This window comes from Rissa tridactyla, chromosome Z (genome assembly GCF_028500815.1).
Source record: "Rissa tridactyla isolate bRisTri1 chromosome Z, bRisTri1.patW.cur.20221130, whole genome shotgun sequence".
Classification (NCBI taxonomy): Eukaryota; Metazoa; Chordata; class Aves; order Charadriiformes; family Laridae; genus Rissa; species Rissa tridactyla.
The window spans coordinates 73172145-73193603 of NC_071497.1; the positions used below are offsets into that span (position 1 = coordinate 73172145).

At 36.9% G+C, this 21459-nt stretch overlaps 1 protein-coding gene across 2 annotated transcripts in view; it reads right to left on the reverse strand.

Annotated features, from left to right (window-relative positions):
• Positions 1-21459, reverse strand: part of WDR70 (WD repeat domain 70) — a 139673-nt gene that overhangs the window by 118066 nt on the left and 148 nt on the right. For both annotated transcript variants that reach the window (XM_054187070.1, XM_054187069.1), the window contains exons 2-5: positions 21368-21430; positions 21040-21123; positions 18698-18812; positions 13684-13888 (exon numbers count right to left, since the gene is read on the reverse strand). In XM_054187070.1, coding sequence (XP_054043045.1) covers positions 13684-13888; positions 18698-18812; positions 21040-21123; positions 21368-21430 — 467 coding nt within the window. The remainder of the gene's footprint in view (positions 1-13683; positions 13889-18697; positions 18813-21039; positions 21124-21367; positions 21431-21459) is intronic.

Below are 21459 nucleotides of genomic sequence, written 5' to 3' on the forward strand. Positions count from 1 at the left end.
GAGCGTGGGAGTTCTGGCTGAGACACTGGAATTTTTCATAAGCTTAGATATTTGCTCCGAGATGATAATTACTGTCCAAGTGATAGGCTTGTTTACAAACTTGCACTTAAAGAACTCAACTCATAAACTGTATTTTGAACTGCATGCAATTTAACCTAGCTATCCCAAAGGATGAAAGACCTGAGACGACCTCCTTAGAACTTGTAATTACAACAAGGTACGATATATGTTAAGCCTAACGTTTACACAGTAAGCCCTTCTCATTGTAAAAGTGCCAAGCTCAGAGATTATGGTCATTGTGCCTCAGAGCTTCTCCTCCATGCTTTTTCAGCAAGAACAATGTCACAGAGCGAAGTCAGGCAGTGTATTAGCAGGGGCTGACACACAATGTTTTCCAAAAAACCTATGAAATCTAAAGCTGGGTTGTTTTCTTTGCTGAGAGATAAATGATTACAGATTAAAGATAAATTAATCAGTATTTATTCATCTTATTTAAATGCAAACACTCTGCATGTGTGTTTGGATTGTCATATCATCTCCTGGCCTGCAAGACAGATTTCCTAACAAAGAAAGCCTAAAACCACCAATGATCTTTCTTTCAGACTATTTGTGCCTCAATCACTCCTAATTTAATTTTTTAATCTGCAAAAACTGCAATATGTATAAACAGCTTTGAACCAAACCCAGTTATTAGGACATTATCCCGCTCAATTTAGTTCTGAAAGTGAGCCAATTACATTAGTGGTTATGCAACCATCAGAGAAAACATAGCTTAAAGATACTTTCTTGCCTACACATAAATTAGGTTTAAAGTGCTCTACAGAAAAATTCTATTGCTACTATTCCAAAAGGGTAAACAAACAGGAAGTGACAAGGTTGGCTCCAGAAAAAGAAATAATCTCCCTACTATATTTAAAAAGCAAGTAGGTTTGATACATACATAACTGACAGAAGAAAACATGAACCTTTGCAATCCCATGTTTTTGGGTTTTTTTCCCCACAGTTTTCTGAGTAACAAAGTAATACTAACTCTTCTTCTGACACTTCCCTCCCTCACAAACAGCAAAGGATTTACACTCTGTTCTTATCCCGCTGGTTTACTGTACCATTAAGCGTTTTCTCACATTACTGATTCTTACTTGCCTAATTCATCTCTGTATCATCTAACTGCTGTGTATAATCCACATTATAAAAGGTCTGCTATTATAAATCCAACTTTATACAGTACTTCAAGATGCAGCTAGACACAAAACTGCCTCCTAATCAGCCAAAGAAGTTCGGTAATTTTTGTGATACTCTGCCACTCACTCAAACTTGGTTGCAGACTCCATCATGAGGTCACTCCCTAGAAGTATCAGACAGGGTTGCAGCTTCCGTTAATTCCTACACTATGAAGCAACTCCCAAGAGATAAACCAATGCAAATTGCATTAGGCTACACAGAATTTAACTACAGCTGACAAGTATTATTTTTTGACAAGGTAGAACTAGTTTTCATAACTACCATGTGATTTGGGCAGATGCTCATTTAAAATAGCATTATAAATAGCATAGTTATAACTAATTTAGATTAGCGACATTCATTTTACTCTGGGGAGTTATTATTTTTGCTGGAAATGCAGTGAATTAGTTGACTACTGCTCATTCCACATTCAAACACTGATTGCAGTTTCCTATTTGGACTACAAGACTTCCGGAAATCACAGAAAACTACCATTGGGCCTTCTCATAAATTCTCTGTCTATTCAATGTATCATAATGGCCTTCCCTAAGAAAAATATTTTATGGACTGCAATTGGACTACGCCTGGTACTATTTATACCATTAATTTAGAGATAATTGAAAAGATCTGCCCTTAAAATTGCAGCTATTAAATACAAAAACTTCCTTTATTACTCTATTACTTAGAAGCTTGCACTATGACAATACAAATATAAACATTTATTTGATATTTTAAAACCCCATTTTTCAGAGATCCCTTTTCAGAAAGGAGAAAGATTTGACACGGAGTCACCAGATAGAGATACAAGCTGGAAGGGGACACAGATGATCAACAGGATGCCTGATCCCTACAAGGCACCTTAGGAAGAAATATCAATTACAACATAGCACAGGTCTGTCACAGAGAAAAAACAAAAGCCCCAAAACAACTGGTTGCCCTCATCGAAGAAACTGCTATGTAAGGCAGCATTTAATCATAGAACAGAGGAACAACTCTGAAGGACGCATGTGAAAAGAAAGGTAATAAATTCTAAATTAAACCAAATTAGTTCATTAAAACAAGCTACTCTATCATTGGCAGAAAAGACATCCATGTCAGATTTGTTAAACAATTTTCTATCAACATATACTGTGAGGTTTGCTCTGGCATCACTTCCAGGATTTAATTTTGGATGACACACACTTCTATCCTCTGAAGGGCTTGTCTTTAAAATGATACAGCACTCTCTGTCACAGTGGTCTTGTAAAACAGGTATGTGTAATTTGCAGACATTGAGGATGATTAAGCTGTTATTTTTTAATTTGAATTCCCATATTTTTGGAACTCAGTAGAAAAGGTAGTAATACAATTAATGTACTTAAAGAAGGAATGTCACTGAGAAATATTTTAGTTCTTACATTTAAGGCAACAAGATCAGTTACTTACATCATGACTTTCACTTTGCAAGAGACACACACTATTTGTACTGAAAAAGGTTACAAACCTGGTAGCGCTGAAAGCCAGCTGATCCCTACAAATGTAGTTATAGCCTGATATGTAAGTCTGCTTTCTTTGCAGAGAATAGCGTGTTCCAAGAGACCCTAAGCAACAGGTTGGTCAGAAAAAGGCAGATAAATGTCTATAAACACAGATGATGCATGGAACTTGGAAAATACCAACTTGAGAAAGAAACAGTAATTATTCTATGAGCTATGATTTTCTCATCCCAACTTAGATTTTAAGTGAAGCCTAGCACGTTCTTCACATAGGGATATCATAGTCAAACAGCTGGAAGACTCTAGTTTGAAAATTGTGCTTGAAATTCTGAAAGTCTGAAGAATTGTTTCAAGTGCCATTCAGACATAGTTCAAAAGTTTAAGAATTAATTAGTTTTCCCCTTCTGCTTAGAATATTCCCAATATGAAGAATGAGAGTTCACCTCTTCTAAAGAATTGCAAATTCATCTTGAAATCTAATGCTGACATGATTTGCCTTTTCAATTGAACTATGTTTGTCAGCCATAACATTTATAGACAGTTTGGGTTTTGATTGAAATCTGATCTTCTACTCTAATTCAGCTCTTTCAGTCCTGTCAACTCAGCTTTTTTTACAAGATTTGCTTCATGCCTGCACATGTGTAGCACAACTGCAGTATTTGCAAGCAAGACATTTACTCAACCTGCAGTAATTATAAAGGCAAGCTTCAAAGTAGGCCCAGAGATGAAGGTTCAATAACACGCAGAAAATGTGTCACCCATTTGGTTGTTGTTCACCCAGGTAGTTGTCTTTTGGAAACAATGACTAACAGCAAAATAAGCAGGCAATCTCTGCGTATTCTGAGAAAACAGAAGTCTTTTATTACTTTCATTTCTAGTATTTCAAAACAGGCATGAACTAGCACAGTTGTACACTGAGGGGTCAAGGAGGCTTTAAGTCCCTCTAATTGACTAATGAGAAAATGGCAAGTCACAGGACACAACAGCATAAGCGTACTACTTACAGACCCCTTTTTACTGTGCTTGCATTTGTCCTGCCCTGAGATTTTGTTTGCTCTGAAACTCCAGAGATTTAGCATCATGACTGTTTTCACAAGACCCAATACCTAAACAGTGAACACGGTGAGTAAGTCTTAGCCACCTGGTTAAACTTGGAAAAGAAGGGCATCCTCCTGTGTTCTAATATAGCACTGGATAAGACGCAGTCTGTGGGTCTGATCCACTTTACATGTGATCAATACAAAGTCACGCACATCACATTACACACATACTTGGTAACACAGAGACTGACTACATTTTGTCTACAGGACAGATTTTTCCTCCTATACAAGGAAAACTTAATCAAAAGATCTTCCATACTTTGTTTAATAAATGGAAATAAAAGAAAATGCCATTTGACACGGGATTTTTGACACAAAATTCAGCTCTATTTTCCAACTCCTTTTAAAGATGTAAGTTGCTGCATAAATCCTAAGAAACTTCTCCATCCTCCAACTCTCTTCCAAACTTGACAATTCCACTTTTTAACAGGAGGGAAAAAAGAAGAAGGCTATGTGTATAACATAAAAAAATAATTTTTTTTGTTTCCCTCTTTAAATTAAAAAAAAAGTATTAAGTCCTATGGTTTGCCTATACTACAGGACAGGAAGACAACAGCTGATTCACATAAGCTCGTAGAGGTAGACTTTAATATAAAAATTATCATAATTAATAGAAATTTGCAACTCTAATAAAGATTCTCAGCTCTGTCTGGCACCTCAATTAATCTACAAGTACATATCATACAGTAAGCAATAGGGAAATATCACCTATCTTGTGATATTTGTGAAATACTTGACAAAAAAACAAGCCAAACTTTCCAGCATTTCCATGCAAACAACTCACGTGTTAGTGAGAACTCCAGCTTTTGCTTTCATTCCAGATATGATCTGAATTAATTTTGGTCATGCATAGAAAAATAAGTTACATTCCTAATTTCTACAGCTCTTCCATGATTTATTTCCAGTATTCATACTCATTATTATACGAAAGATGACCTATGGGGCTTCTGTACTGTAAAAAGTCCACTGTGACTGAGTCCAATCCTTCTTTAAGATCTTGTGTTTCACGACACGAGAATGTACACTTGCTCACTGCAATGAATGCCACACATCTAAATAATCCCAATCAAAATCTTTAGATGATGCTATTTACTCTGAAAATTGGTTCCAAGCTAGTTGCTAAAGAAACTAGCAAGACAAATAGAAGTTCCAGGAAATTGGTATGCATTTAAGATGTTTTCACTGCCCCCTACTGCAATTTTGGGGAAGAAAAAAAATAAAAAAATAATATTGATGTTAGCTGGCCATATTTGGGTTAAGTTGTATCAAAGGAATAGGAAAATTAAGTCAAACATTGACAGTACCACATGTCGACAAATTCAAACTCGTGCATCAGCTAGGTAACTCGTGTATAAACTGTAATGCAGACACAACAACAGAGAATGAACAACCTGCGTTGTGCTCCCTTTGCAGTTAGCCTGAGCAGACTTCAGTGCTGTCCCAAGCTGCCCAGAACACAGAGTGCTTATTTTGGGAGTGCGTTATTGCTCTCACACAGGCACATAGAAGACTGGTCAGTTCCATAAGCTCCTATTTGCACCCTGACAGCACACTTTGCTGCAAAATACCATACATTTTTATTTGCTAAACACTGTTAAACTCATTAAACCTGGAAATAAATACGGAAGTCACAAATCACCTTCCTTCTGTTAGTAGCGAACTATGTTTTATCTGTGCCTTCTGTCTCATCAACAGTGAAAAAACAAAAGGTACAATGCCGGCAGTTCCACTGATTATGCATACTCAGTCCCACTTACAAAACTGAAAGTCCATGTCTGTAGTCCCACTGAAGTCAAGGCAAGTATTTGCACGGAAAAAGATCTAATTCTTCAACGTTAACTAATGAACCTGAGTTGCATGACATACTTATTTTTTAGCTTATTTGCATTCATCTAGAAAACTGAACAGAAAGCTCCTTATCCCTACTGCATAAAGGTCCTGTCTGAACTGTTCTTTCTTTTTTATACTGGGAAGTAAAGGTTGTATAATTTATCACCTTTTCATTGTTCTTACACATGATGTTTATAATATGAAAATAACTTTTGCTTTACAAAGTAATGTTTTACTTGAAACCCAATGTACATCTAACTCATCTGACTTTTTAAACTACATTAGGGTCCTTGTATAAATAGATGTAAGATCTTAAAGGATTCTTTTCCAGTTTTCTTCTGTCTTACATCTCATTAAGTAGGTAATCTTTGAGACATTTCAAAAAGTTTTTCTAGAAAAACAGCAGATGTAAACCTGATAATTTTCAAAATTAAAATACAATGCTTCTAGTCGAATAAAGGAAAAAACAGTTTACAAAAAAGCAACAAGTGCACTCACTGGAATCCAAGAGCTTTAAACACATTTCAAAAGCCTCAGGACTGGACCGTGAAAGGGTATGCATTTAATAAAAATGCATATGAATGATTCTTTATGATTCGTCAGTTCCTTTGGAGAAAGTAATTCTTTTGGTTTATGAAGGGAAATCAGAAAAATTTTGTCACATATTCTCATAGCATTTGTTTATATGAAGATTTATCAATCCTTAGTTACAATGATGCATCGAATAAAAATTTATAGTAGGCAAGTTAACTATTCAAGATCCTAATAATTTGAAAATAACTGTATTATGCATTAAAATAAAAAAAGAGATATGCTGGAGTAAAGGAAGTTCTGCGTGATTGTTCTGTGATCTGGATAGTGTTAGCACCAAGTATGTATAGTCCCCGTGTACCGCTAAGTGCCCACCTGTAAATAAGAGATGCCATTACAGCAGTTGTAAAACATTACATGTGGTAGCCTCACATTCATAAAAATCCAAAGCCATCTTTTAAAAAAAATCTGATATTCCAGGAGTCAACAAAATTACTCTCCAAGGATACCACTGGAGCAGTCTGCAGTTCCAACAGTTTAACATAAATCATTTGTGAATTGAAAATCCTGTGAAGACTTGTTTTAGAAAGGAAACATAACTGCATGTCACTTACTCTTCCTTCAAATATAGCCCTTCTAAATTATTTAATCATCCCCACCATAAATATCTCAAAAACTGGTTATCATGCACTTTATTTTCCTCTTCATTCATGCAAGAGTTCTCTATACCTGTATCCCTCATTATTCCGTTTAGAGTATAAACAACTTTTTCAAAAAGATAACATTCATATGCCAGATACAAAAATACCTTCTATCTTCCGTTTATGTACTCCACAGTGATAGCAACAGCATTGAATAGAGTCAGTATTACTGTGAGCTCCCTTTCCAAATATTTTATATATTCTAACACTGATAGAAACAATATGCTATTTGTGCTTCTTTATACAAGTACATCGGAAATTTGTTGCAATTGCCAACAAAAGCATCATGTAAGATAGCAGTGAGCACTTTCTTTTGACTTTGTAAGCGTTTTAAGTTCTTAAAGAATAAATTCATTTCAGCCCCTTCACCTCCAAAGAACCCAACTTCTATTGGAAGGAAAGAAAGTAATATTTAGAATCAGATGTTCGTATACCATTGCATGAATGGAATTAGGATCCTAGCATTTCCAACTACATATTCTTGTTAAATAATGCTATATTTAAAGTATGGTCTTGTGACTGAGATACACATGTAGAATATGTGCTTAGAAAGACTTATAAATTTTTTTCTTAATCTTTCTTAAGACTAGAATTCTACAGTTTCAAGGATACCCATGCCTCAAACATACCTGGCAGAAAAAAAAACCCAAACATTTTCACTCTGCCTCTAAGGACAGTAGAGGACACTAGCTTCCACAAAATCCTCCTGCTGTAAAGACACCAAAGGCGTTAGGAGAGCTGAACGTAGGGATCCAACATAAGGATCCCATGTTTCAAGTGTGGGAGCTCTACAGCCACAGCATACCTGGCCCAGACATGAAGAACACTTTGCATCGCTCCTGGCAGTTCCTTTCCAAATACAGAAGTGTTACCAGCAGGTCCTAAAGAAGCTTTCTACAGGCTCCACCAGGTCAGGCTGACCTGACAAAGGGTCTCTAAAGGAGCTGGCAAAGAGTAGAAGCAGGGCATAAGATCTCTAAACTTTGTTACAAAGGATAGTAGTAACAACAATTATGTTCTATATCACGTTTTATTTAATACTACCAAAGTCACCTCTCTAATTTTTTAAGTACCTTGAAGTCAACAAGTACATGCCTATTTTCTCAAAAAATATTTCTAGAAACAAACTCATAGGACTAAGTATCTATGTGTAGAGGAAACATTCTAAAACTGCTCATATTCAGTCATACTACTAATTAATTAAAATCAATATTGTGCCATCAAAAAGGCATGGCATGATATACAACAGAGAATTCTTGGCGTTACTATGCTCTGTAGAAATGATAAATAGAGATGTTGTAAGTACATTTGTTTTCCCTGGGGACAAATGGTAACGACAAACACTGGGGCACTGGGTTGTAGAGGAGAGGAGCAAACACCCCATGCCTTTCTATGAAAGGCAAACATTCCATAAGGGAATTGCCTTGTTAGCTTCCTCTTGTACATTGTCCATATGATGCTCTCAGTTTCTAATGTAAGTATTCCTTCCCTTTCAGCTTCTGACTGGTTCTCTCACATTCTTACACTGAGTTGTTATACAAAATGTAGGGGTTTGATGTTGTTTTCTTTTAGTTTTTGTGAAGCTTGAAAATCCTGTCTAACTCACTTTTGAGATAATCTCTCATTCTTTGTAACACCAGTAATGACATCTACGATCCTAAACAAAAATTCCATGACTTGTTCCAAGTTTAATATAAAGAAAATACATTTTCCTGATTTTTACAGCGAAATACTGTCAAGACGTAAGAATCTATAATGCACATATATGACATAAGTATTTTCCTCCTGATTATGTATGAAGATAACATAAAAGGAAATTGAAAGCAATGGTAATTTCTACCTATTTTTCACCAACACATCAGTGACTAGAAGTCGTTAAAAAAATAATGCCTCTTATCCTCAAGCCCACACTTTTCTGTCTCTATGGTGCACACAAAAATTGCTTTGTTCAGCTTACTTCACTTTTTCTTCTTTAGACAAGATGAAACATGACTAGGTAAATAAGATTCAGCAGTTACCAGGACATACGATCCTCAGCGTAAATGTTATAACTCCTTAGGATGACTAAAAATTCCCATAACATTTACTTATTTTTACAACACCAGGATTTTTAGCCTGGTAACATGGCCAAATTCTAATTGGAGCAATTACAGTCTACTTACTTAAATTCTCCATCTAAATCAGCAGGAAATGGCTTTCTCCCATTCCGAACAAATGAGTGTTACTAGCATATCCTGTTAAACCTCTGCAAAAATTTAAAAGTGTCTCAAAATAATTCTATAACTTGGAATACAGCTATGCTATCATTCTGGAAATATGCCCAAATCAGAGTACAGCCTTGGAGAGGCCCAAGGCTGTACTTGTTTCAGGGACATAATTACAACATGATTAGTTTCCCTTTGGTACTGAAGGGAGAAATAGTTCTCCATTCCAAAGGAGAATCAACTGTAAATAACCTAAAATCTTGCAAATCCATCCAGCAAATTCTTTCAACAACCATCTCTATACCTGTTGCTTCAAGTGAGGAAAAGTGTCACAAGATGCTAGCACTCCATTGAGCTCTGTTAAAGATCTCATCACATTTTCTAATGGCACGTAGAAGAGGTTAGTAAATACACACTTTCTTACTACTGTCTTTTCATAGGTGTCATCCATTACCTTGAAAAATGCTTATGTCCTAGATTTAAAGCGGTCCACTCACTAACCCTGACATGACTGCTTTGGCTAGTCTCTTGTCCCCATCCAATCAGATTTTATTTTGATTGCACTGATCACAATTCAAGTAGACAACTCTTCTCATTTTCTTCACTCCCCAAATTAATGCAAGTCTTTCATATAAAACGGAAAACTATAACAAGAAGAAAATACCAGAGGGAATTGATACCTAGTGTAGCTATCGTCCTTAAAAAATACTTCATATAGCAGTATTCCTTACACTACTACAAAACAAGCAGTGTAAAGTATTTGTGTAAGTACTTATAAGCATATTGTGCCTTGTTAAGAACCATCACTTCTGTACTGAATGGAGGTGAATTATACTAAATGAATATGTTATTAAATCTAAAAATTTATTTGTTAATTGTAACTACCATCAGTATTAACACAGAATTTAATCAAACACATATTCTTTGCAACGGCTACCACAGACTTGAGTGTATAAAATGAACTTACATAAATTCAGAGAAGAAAAGTAACTCAAATCAGAATTCATGTATGTAATACAGTATCTATGGCTCTCCTCAAAAAACTTATGTTCAGTCTGTATCACACGTAAATTACAGGAATGTGCAATACTCAAAAACATTCAAAACATTCAGCAATTAACTGCTGTTATTCATTTTCCTATAAAAACACCAGTAAAGTATGAAAAAATCCCAGTAAAGATAATAACCACCAGCTACTCTTTCCATCCAATGATTATTCAGTAAAACACCCAGTGTGAGCTGGGCAGTCCTAGGCCAACCCTAGACTTAAAAGATGCTAACCTCATAGCAAGCAATTTTGATAAATGCCTCTATTGACAGTCTCTCATAAGAAAGAAAAAACAACTGAACAAGGAAAGGCGGGAAAATAATGTTCCTATAACACAAACCACATCTAAAAGTCAGGCTTGAGAGACAGTGGAAAGCTACTAGGACAAAGCCAGTATTTTGATGCACACAAAGTTTTGATGTTACACAAAGTTCACAGGACTTCAGATTACAGAACTGCAACTCCTATAAGTATTAAAGAAAAATTTGTGTCTTTCAGGGTCAAAAATAAAGATACTTGTGTTTTAAAGAAGTTACTTCAGCAACAAAATATGATAACAAAAGAGAGACAGTCTCACCGTACATCTGGAAACAAAACAAAAGAATTATTCAATGGAGCTTTCAATTTCTCCTTTCCCAGTTCTGCCCCCATGCATACCAACCACAGCCTCATGTACAAGCAAGAAAACGGAATCACCGAGTTCTCATAACAGCAACACCTGCCTTCCTTGGGGTTCACAGGATCATACTGTGATCACCAATCGATCAACAGGAAATCAGGAAAGCACAGCTGCTTCCTGATTCCCTTCACAGGAAAGAAACTAACTGAGTTCACGAGCAGCAGTAAGGGGAGGCTCTAGACCCCAAAGGCCTCTGGCATCCACGCTGACACAAAATCTTCCCAGTTATAAATTAACTGTTTAGACTGAAAACCCACAAGTCTCATATTTCTGCTGCTCTGCTTATTCTCAACCAAATCTATTCTAGACTGTTTTGTAACTATTGTCTTAAGTTCAGACAAACTTAAATCACAGCAGTCTGCAAGTTACCTTTCTGTCTGAAACTTTTCATTGGGTTTTTTAAACTCCAGTTTCCAGTAACTCCACTTTATTGAGACAGTTGTAGCATTATTCAAATACATATAAATACAAAATTAATACCACACTCTTGCTAGAAATTAAAACAGTCAGCCAGCAAACAAAGCAACTTCTGAGAAAGACAGGCTGAAGTAAAATCAGTTATTTCCACACGTTTTCCCTTTGGCATTCGAGAGAAGTTTACAGAACTAAAGCAAAAAATTCACTGAACAAGATGCCCACTGCCCTTTTGAGAGAGATAACAACTATATTCAGTGCTCAAAATCCATAAATATAACAGGCATACAAGCAATTAAACAAAAAATTTTTAAAAATCCATATCTCATTGGCATATAACAGACATCAAGTTAAAGTAACAATCCAGTTGTTTTTTCTAAAATTATTTATATGCATAACAGACTGCATTTTACAGATTTCGATGCACAAAGTCCTACTAAGGTGCTGCCATCTTTGATGGATGACAACAGAAAACAGTAAACAGCGTACTATAGCACACAGGGATTAAAAAAAAAAAATAGATATTTTCTATTACTTTGCTGATAACCCCCTCTTCTCTTCATAAGATACCTCTACTACTAAAATCCTTACCCTGTTCTATGGAACACACATATCCCTTCCAAAAATATACAGTTTTACCACTTAAGAGATGTTATGCATCTTCCTGCAATTTCTCAATTATTAAATACTGCTGTTCTGCCACACTGCTATGCTATGTAAATGTGCTCAGCATTCAGTTACTTTCTCCTACAAATATGAATAAATGAAGGAGTCTGCTACAACTTGGCACTAATCTATAGTTTGAACATTATTACATTGAGGAATCCATATAGCACTCACTAGTTGAGACAAAAGAGGTGATTATACCAGAAACTGGAACAGTGCTATGTATAGGTTTCTTGATTCATGTGGATCTAATAAAATTACTAAACTAAAATTACTCAACAAAACAAATGTCAAACGATGCCAGCCTTTCACTAATCACGCAATAAAACAGACATTGAATATTTAGTGTATTTCCATTATAGCTTACTTGACCATTGTGTTGAAATTTTCTTTGATGCAACTGAATAATTTTGCTAATTCGCTATAAGTCGGCAAGACTACCGCCAGGACTCTCAATCGAAAGCTATATAGATATTTTACAGAAAGTGACATCTCTAACAGACCATGGAACCAGGGGAAAAGTTTTCCTAAATTTTAATCCAGTCTTACAAAAAAATTCTGGCCAAACCAGAAGCTACTTGAATCAGTTTTCATTCGCAAAAGAAAACTCAAGTAATTTCTGGCATGAGTTACAAGAAAAATTTAGGTATATAAGATGAACAACCATTATTTAGCTAATCTGATAAGTGTGCTTTTTAAGCAAAATTCTCTATGATTTTCTCACACATGCAAAATTCCCTGAATTATTAGGAAGAACAATCTGGAGATACTCAGTTTAGAAATCAACTAAACAAAAAAACCCAAAAATTGTGATCACACAAGATTAGGCTAACTCTAAAAATCAGTTATGTCATTGCTTAAGAAGCTCCTATCGCTTATTTTGAGTAGTTTATGTTTTAAAGTGCACAAGATGCAAGAGGAGAGATTTTATAGGAAAAGAGCGAACAAACTGAATATCTAGTCAAAACTGAAAACGAATTGACAAGAAACCCTTGAGACACTGGGGTATTTGTTTTTTAGGATTAGGTTTATATTTGTGTAAAAGGACATACAGGTTTTTATCTGCTACCAAATGGTTCAAAACGGCATAAGTAAGGCTTTTTTTACAGGACTTCTATCATTGTTGCTAAAAAACATCATACAAAATCCACTGCCATAAAATATTAAATCCAGTAAGTTTTGAAGAATGAACATCAAACCATTAAACTTTTAACTAAATAGAGATTTGGCAATTGAATATCTGTGATACCCAAGTTAGGCTGTCAGGAATTTTCTTGCTTTTAATACAGACAGAAAAGACAATCTATATTCACTCTAACAAACCAGTCTGGCACTTATTTAGGTTTAGAAAAAAACAAAACAAAACAAAACAAAAAGAAACCCTCAGTTACCACAGTTCATTTTCTCAGAACAGTTTTGGCACAATTGCTCTCCCTAGATTCAAGCCTACCTCTACCTCTTCTTGTAAAAAATTCTACATGTGCATTCAGAAACATATCATATAAAATATTTATATAAAATATTTATTTACGTAGTTCTTTAATAACGTAAAAACAAAGAGTAAACAATGTATACTAATTGATAGTGAATTTCCTTTGAGATTCACATCCATATTTTTTTTTTAAATCCTGGTACTTTTAAATTAAAACAATTATTTGCATTTGTTGAATGCTCATGAGAAAAAAACCACAAAAAACCCTGCATTTCAAACAACAGTCATACTTCACCTGCAAACTCGATCATAAAGGAAAGAGCATACTTACAAATTAGAGTCTACTCAAAGCGTTAAAACATTAGAGGAACAGAATACTTACGTTATCTTCCTCCTCAGTGTCATCATTGTCATTATCGTCATCGCTATCCTTGAACCCAGGCGGAAGTGGTGGCCCAATGAATTCATCATCTTCATCATCATCACCAGCATCCTCAGCTGGAGCTTGAGCAGAACTCTGAGATTGCATGGAAGGACCAGTTAATTCTTCATCTGAGCTATCTTCGCTTTCACTACAGACTGTCTCTCTGCATGGAAAAATTTAAAATATTATTATTTCAAGAACATCAGCACTTCCATAGGAATTTCAGATAAAAGAGGTAGAGCACTGTTGTAAAATTGTAAACACTGAAATTAGCAGCAAAACATAAACTAGTTTTCATTAACAGAGTGCAGGCCCACCATCATCTCAAGAGTATAAACAAAGCTTTAAAAAAAAGGAATACCATAGTGTCAGACAGTTCAAAAAACTGGACAAAATAAAACAAAGAAAAAGTTAGATGCATTGTAAAATCAACAGTACCACATCACTAGTATGGATTTCAATACTGCTTAGATGCCAACAGAATATGTTGTTACAGAGTGCTTTCAAGATTCTGCTTCAAATTGCAGCTTGTGCAGATGCCCTGCACCTCTGTTGGCTGGGCAGAACTCAAAACAGTAATCGCCCAGGCTCACAACCAGAGTGCGAACATAAAGCATGGCACTTGCCTTATAATGCTGGTAAAGAACAACAGGGAATCAGGCACTTTCCACCAAATATTTGATACTGTCACAAATCTAGATTATAAAAGTTGCATTAAATTATCGTTTTGTTGTTTTCCAAACCAGTTGTGTGAACATATTATTTTTGGCATCAGAAAATTTCTGAAAAGTAGAGCTATTTAGTCCACATTCATTCAGTTTATTCAAAATAAACGTGCTCCCTCTGCTGGTAATTATCACGCAGGAGGTATTCTAACTGGCAGAAGGTGCAAAAGCGGTAAGAAAACTTTTCCTTTTAACTAGATACAGAGTATCATTGCAGTGATATCTGGCAGTGGAAAATAGATGTTCCTTTCAGATTCAGTGAGATAAGCTCAAATTGCAAGACTTCATTTGGGAGCTTACATTTTAAGAGTGTATATGTGAGTTTTTAAGTGAGCAGACTGCAAAAGATAGTTTAACAAAGGAAAAAAAGAAGACCACAGAGGTACTGGGGGTTTAAGCCAGGTTATCACTTAGAAACTATAATAAAAACACAAGAGCTTAAGAACATAATAAAGGATTAAGAAAATGTGTTCTAAACTATGTAATTGTGACAGAGAATGCAACCCCACTCAGCTCCCCAAACCAGCTGTACACCAAGTGCATAGTACGTTACACAGCAAATATTTGTGTTGGATAAGCAATTGAAATTCTATTTTAGGGAGAAATCAAAACAAACTAAAACCAACATGAATTAGGTCCTCAGAGATGTTAATGATGAGAAGGGTTTGCATGCCTGAATGCTTGTCTAATTTTTCCAACTATACTTACTAGCCTAATAAAAGATATTACCTCTACTTACAAACTTTGTTTTGCATAGTGATGAGAGACATTTAAAGACCTAGATCAGGATATGATTATCTAATAAATCTAACTCAAAGAAAAGGAGCTTCTGTTGCTCTACAATATCCTTTTACCAAATCAATATCCTTTTACCAAAAGGAAGCTTTTCCAGCACGTGAGGAGCAGGTTGGGACCTTCAAAGTTCTTCAAGTTAGGTATCCCCAATACTAACAACTTTACAATACTATGTGCAAAAGAGTTGAGTTTTAAGAGTCAATATGCATTCCCAGATCAGCAAACCATGGATCTTTACCCCAAATGCCAAACTATTTAACTAGTTTTAGAATGGAACTAAATATACATTGTATCTGCCAGTGAGAACAATGTATACAACATAATTATTCAAGGAGGCCTTTCCCATCCTGGAGTCCCAGATTTTCAGATCTTTCCGTAGACACCCAAGAACAATACCTAGCTTCCTTCCTCATTACCTATCCTTACAATTCCCTGATTTGCTAGGAAGGATAAATCGATGAAATCAAACATTTCAGTATTTTGAGAGGCAGTGTAATCACTCTGCATGTGAAATAGCCAGACCTGCAGTGCTATTTTTCACCACGCTCCAAGCTTGGCAGGGACAGCCAAGTATTCCACCTACAGCTGCTGGTCTCCTCTGTCCTGACTGGAAGAAAGTCAAACATAAAAACACCCCAATGCAGCCAGACCAAAAGCCCATCCACCTCCTGACAGCGACCAGGAGTGGTGCTGACAGAAAGGACAAAACAAGTGGTGTTTCCTTCAACTTTCAGCCTTGCCAGAGGCTGTAAAGAAAGAAGCAGCAGTTTGCCAGCCCATTTCCCAGGAATCAGAACAGTGTGAGGAACTGGGGTTTTTTTTGCTTTCCCTTACTATCTCCTCAGTAAGTGAAACAAGCTGTAAGAGGAAAAGAAGAAAGCTACATTAGAGCATGGATGGCTCACAGACAGGGGGAATAACAAAAAACAGAATCTGAGTTGTGTGAATATGCAGGCATATCGCCCCCACACGTGTTCACTCTCCACACATAATCCACTCTACTTTTTTTTCAAGTTTTTTTTTCTTTTTATATACTAGCAGATGCTTTCATTTCACATTAAGTAATTATTATACTTCTGCATAAATAGATAAGTACCATAACTATTGTAAACATTTCTCTACAGCAAAGTAGCTCAAAAGCAAAAAGAATCAGTAGCTGTTCTTCACATTTTTTTTGGAGTGACCAACCACTCTTCAATAATTAAAAAAAATCAGTTTGAGGGCTACTATGATAACTGAAAGTACTTAGAATTTTTAAAAAAGTAATATTCAGGAAAGTGTTGCCATTTTCAGAGAAGAGAACAAGCTATATATGTTAGATCAGTTTATAGTAACTAAAATCTACATTATAAAAAGAACTACTGAGTGTCCTATATTTCAGACTTAAATTGTCAGCAGTAGGATTGTTCCTCTGAATTAAGGCTGAGTCACAATGGCACGTCTCCTTTACTAGCATCCTGGTTTTAGCACTACGTACTAAGCTACCTATCAGATTTTACAAGGAAATATAAAACTTCTAGGAGAGCTTTTCATGTCATGCCCTCCCTTCTCAATGCTTGTTAAGAAAACAAAAAAGGAAAAAAAAAGAAATATTAGTATCAGCAGAACTCTGGTAAAGTAAAGTACAGACGTTCCTCCTCATGTTGAGATGGAACTTCCTATGTTCAAGTTTGTGCCCGTTACCTCTTGCCCTGTCACTGCGCACTACTGAAAAAAGACTGGCCCCATCCGCCTGACACCCACCCTTTAAGTATTTATAATCATCGATAAGATCCTCCTTCAGCCATCTTTTTTCCAGACTGAAAACGTCCCTCAGCCTTTCTTCATAAGAGAAGTGTTCCAATCCCCTAATCATCTTCATGGCCCTTTGCTGCACCCTTTCCAGCAGTTCCCTGTCCCTCTTGAACCGGGGAGCCCAGAACTGGACACAGTACTCCAGGTGCAGCCTCACCAGGGCAGAGTAGAGGGGGAGGATGACCTCCCTCAACCTGCTGGCCACATTCTTCTTGATGCGCCCCAGGATGCCATTGGCCTTCTTGGACACAAGGGCACATTGCTGGCTCATGGTCATCCTGTTGTCCACCAGGACTGACAAGTCTCTTTCCACCAAGCTGCTCTCCAGCAGGTCAGCCCCCAACCTGTACTGGTGCGTGGGGTTATTGCCCCACAGGTGCAGCACCCCACACTTGCCCTTATTGAATTTCATAAGGTTCTTCTCCACCCAATTCTCCATCCTGTCCAGGTCTCTCTGTATGGTGGCACAGCCTTCTAGTGTGTCAGTCACCCTGCCCAGCTTTGTGTCATCAGCAAACTTGCTGGGGGTGCACTCTACCCCTTCATCCAGGTCATTGATAGGTCACAGGTATTGAACAGGACTGGACCCAGTCTTTATACTGAAGTCACCCATACACAGTACAGAACCACGTTACATTTAAATTCTTATGATCCCTCATTATTTCACCACATAGGTATCTAAGACCATCAGAAGCAAATGGGAGCACAGAATATTTTCCCCTCATGCACCAGACATAACACAGAATCTATAGGGTAGTATATTGTGCCATCAGTTATTTCAGTGAGAGTGCACAGCTCATTTGAGTTTTCCATAGAGCAACAGGCAAAAAGTAAGTTTTATAACAGAAGATTTTCACAGTCTGAAACACTAAAGTTTGTCGATAATAACCTACCACATATATACTCTATCAGCCCCTAAAATACATACACGTAGGTCTACTAGAGTCTATTAGACTCTAATCTAGTCTACTAGAGTCTGGACTATTAGATACAGAAGCTTAAAAATTTACAGTGCACTGATCTCCACAACCCCTGCCATGCAATGGCGTTGTATGGTGCCCATTACTTTTGATTTCCCAGCATTTCAGAATTCAGACTGTCAAAGCAGTAGCATTTATTGTTTGTCAATACCAAACAAACATTGGCAAGTTTGTGAATAAATTTCAGACTGAAGTTAAAAAAAAATACTTTCTCAACCCCATCACTACTCCGTACAATGTGCGTACAGAGGCTCTTCACCTACTTTGCTTTCTTTTTCAGGAGGCATGAACAAGTATATTCTATCTACAGGTGGGAACAATAGCTGCTTATTAAGTCAGCACATGTAGTCATTATATTTGCCCTAGTATTTTAAAAAATACCCACAGATAACGTTGTCATCGTTATTTTTTTTAAAAAGTATGCCAAATGGGATTAGAGAGGAGACTGCAACATTAACTATTAAATAAACATAATGTCAATATTTACAAATATTGACACATCTTTAAGAAAGCATGGATTAAAAAATTAAAAATTAGTATTTCCACTGAAATACTTCAGATAATGTAGACATCTTCGCACAAGTTAAATGACATTCATGCTCTCAAAAAAAACCCAAAAAAACAAAATTCTTCAGATAAGTAAGCCATTACATGGAATCTCTCACCACATCTAAGTACCTTTGGGTTGACGTGGACCCAGCTCCTGTTGCACTGGATGCTGAAGCTGAAGGATCAGTGGCTTGACTTCTAAACTCTTTTTCAGCCTGCTCTTCCTTCTCTCTTTCACGAGCCTCTGAATACGGAGAGCACATAAATCACAAATAATTAAGACTTTTAGAAAATAGTAAAATCAGAGGCTTGCTGATGACAGTAAAACAATTTTCTTCATTTTCAGACCTATGTATTTAAAAAGTTAACAGCAAAATAGATTACTTCTCCATATACACTTCTGTTGCAATGATCACTCAGAGAAACAAAATGTCACAAGGAAAACGCAATCACCTTCCAGTTGTTAATTTGTACACACTATCAAACATAAGCTGATCATATAAGGAAGCTGATATTTCAATACTGAAACAGTATGATTGTTTCAGAGAGTTCTTGAAGTTTTCATAGCGCAGGGAACTCAATTAGTACATGAGTATACACAGTTGTATAAATAAGTGAATTCTAAATATGAGTTATAGAAAATAAATACAAAGAGTTGTTTGTATTAAGAGTTTGTTGCCACTTCACTTACTGAAAAAGCATCCCTGTGGAACAGCGCAACAAAAATCAAAGTAAACGGAATCTTCCATTTCAAAATAAGAATGGTAAGATTATGATAGGGTGACAGATACATTTACTCTGTCTCTGAAAGTGCTCAAATAATTCCATTTAGGCAGAAAAAAGTCACTTTCTTTCTATACACAAAACATCACTTTCTTTTTTTGCTCACTGTTAACTAAACTAAAAAGAAAAACATGTTTTGCAGCAAAGCTAGGAAACCCTTTGCTCTGAAGAGAGACACGAACACCTGCAAAATACAGAAACAGGAAACATATTTTGATCTAAGTTCTTTTTATCCACAGTTCAGGTAGTGGAGAAGACATTTCCAAAAGTTATCATAGGTATCCCAAAAAGCTAAAAGTCAACAGTGTATCTTAAGAAATCTGAAAATAAAATGCTCACATTACCCTACCCCAAAAAAAAGCTGTAAAACCTTTTTGATCACTATATTCTGAAAAACAAAATTCATTTCTAAGTTAAACAGATGAATTACATACAAAGCTTTGTAATTTTTCATTAAATGATCAACCTTATAAACAAGAAAATACCTTGTGCTTCCTTTATGGATATGGGCCTAGAAACCTTGCGGGGGGCAGGTGCGAGGGAGGGGACACATTCAAGGTGCAATTCAAGATGTCTTGCCTTAAAAATATTATATTTTTGTAATCACTTAGGGGATTTCCCTCCTATACTAAAACATGGTGTAAGGAAATGATCTCTCACAAGGAATGATAGCTCAATCAGAACCAGTATTAAATATGAAAAGGTTTCCAATATGGAAACACATTGTTGTGTTTAGATTCAGTCAACACAAAAAAATGGTGCAAATCAAGTTTTGGAATCCCTTGTATATTTGAATTTCAGAGTGTCTTAAAGTCCACAAAATCAACGAGCCTCCACAGAGGTCTGCTCTTATGGTTCAGCACAGCATCAAAGCAATAGAAACAAACATCATTGTAATTATCTCATTCTTTCATACAGATTTGCTTTCTTTGTGATAAGGTGCTTCAAGTCTACTAAATTCATAAACTGCAATACTTTAGAGGGCGGGTTAAGTGTAATCTAGTAGGACAGAAGCTGCTCATCCATGATGGTATCACATGAGAAAAACAAAAAAAAAAACCAAAACCCACACATTCTGCACAAACTGTCCAAGCAGAGGGAGAAAGCATGGGCATTTGGCTTGGCAAAGCAGTTTCTAAAGCACATGAGTGTCTCCAAGGACCTTTTTCGGAATGGTGTTTGCTTGGCTACAGGCAGCATGAGAGACAATTTTCTCCATCTCCCACCCTCATACCACTACCTTGAAAATTTACCCAGCCCCAGCACAGCAGGAAAGAGAGACAAATTTGTGGGCTGCTACATAACCTGCTGTTCGGTATAAGACACACATTTCATCCTTGTTATTCTGTTCTCTTTAGATTAAGGCTGTCTGTACCAACTTCTCTTCCAAAATAAATACACAGTTAAGTAAAAGAACAAAGGAAGTAGTCGTATGTTGGAATTCACCTTCTTCCTGTGTCTGTAAGCTACGCCTTGCAACAAGAACTTTGCACGTGCACACTACTCTTACATACTCAGACAACGTATGCAAATTAATAACTTTACTATTTACCAAGCGCAAAGCTGTCTTCCTTGAAAAAAAGTGCAATTGTTTGTTGTTCCCTAGACAGGCAGTCTGAGACACTTTGAACATAACCCCAAGACGGAAACGCAAAACACGGTTTAAGATGCATTAACCCATATCTTACCCAAGACCTTCCTGCTCCTCTCCACTGCAGTTCTTCTCGTCTGCTCAAACATGGCTTCGAGGTCGAAAGTCCGGGCTTTTTTCCCTGAAAATGAAGAAAAAGGAGACTGGAACACAGACCCACCTTGGCCACAGGCACTCCGGCACTCCAGGCCGGGGCAGGGAGGATTGACGGACGGGTCACGGACACACGGACAGCCACGATCGCTTCGTTCCCACCTCCAAACCCCCAACAGCCTGCCTTCCCGAGCCCTCCCCCACCGAGGGCCACCAGCCCCCGTGCCCCTCAGCCGGCCTCCCGCTGCCCCCCGGCCCGCAGCGCAACGCACCGAAGCCGGAGAAGCCCATGGTGGCCGCCAGCTCCGGGTCGGGTCCCCCCAGCATCTCGGCGTCTGCAAGGAGAAAAAAAACCACGGGGATC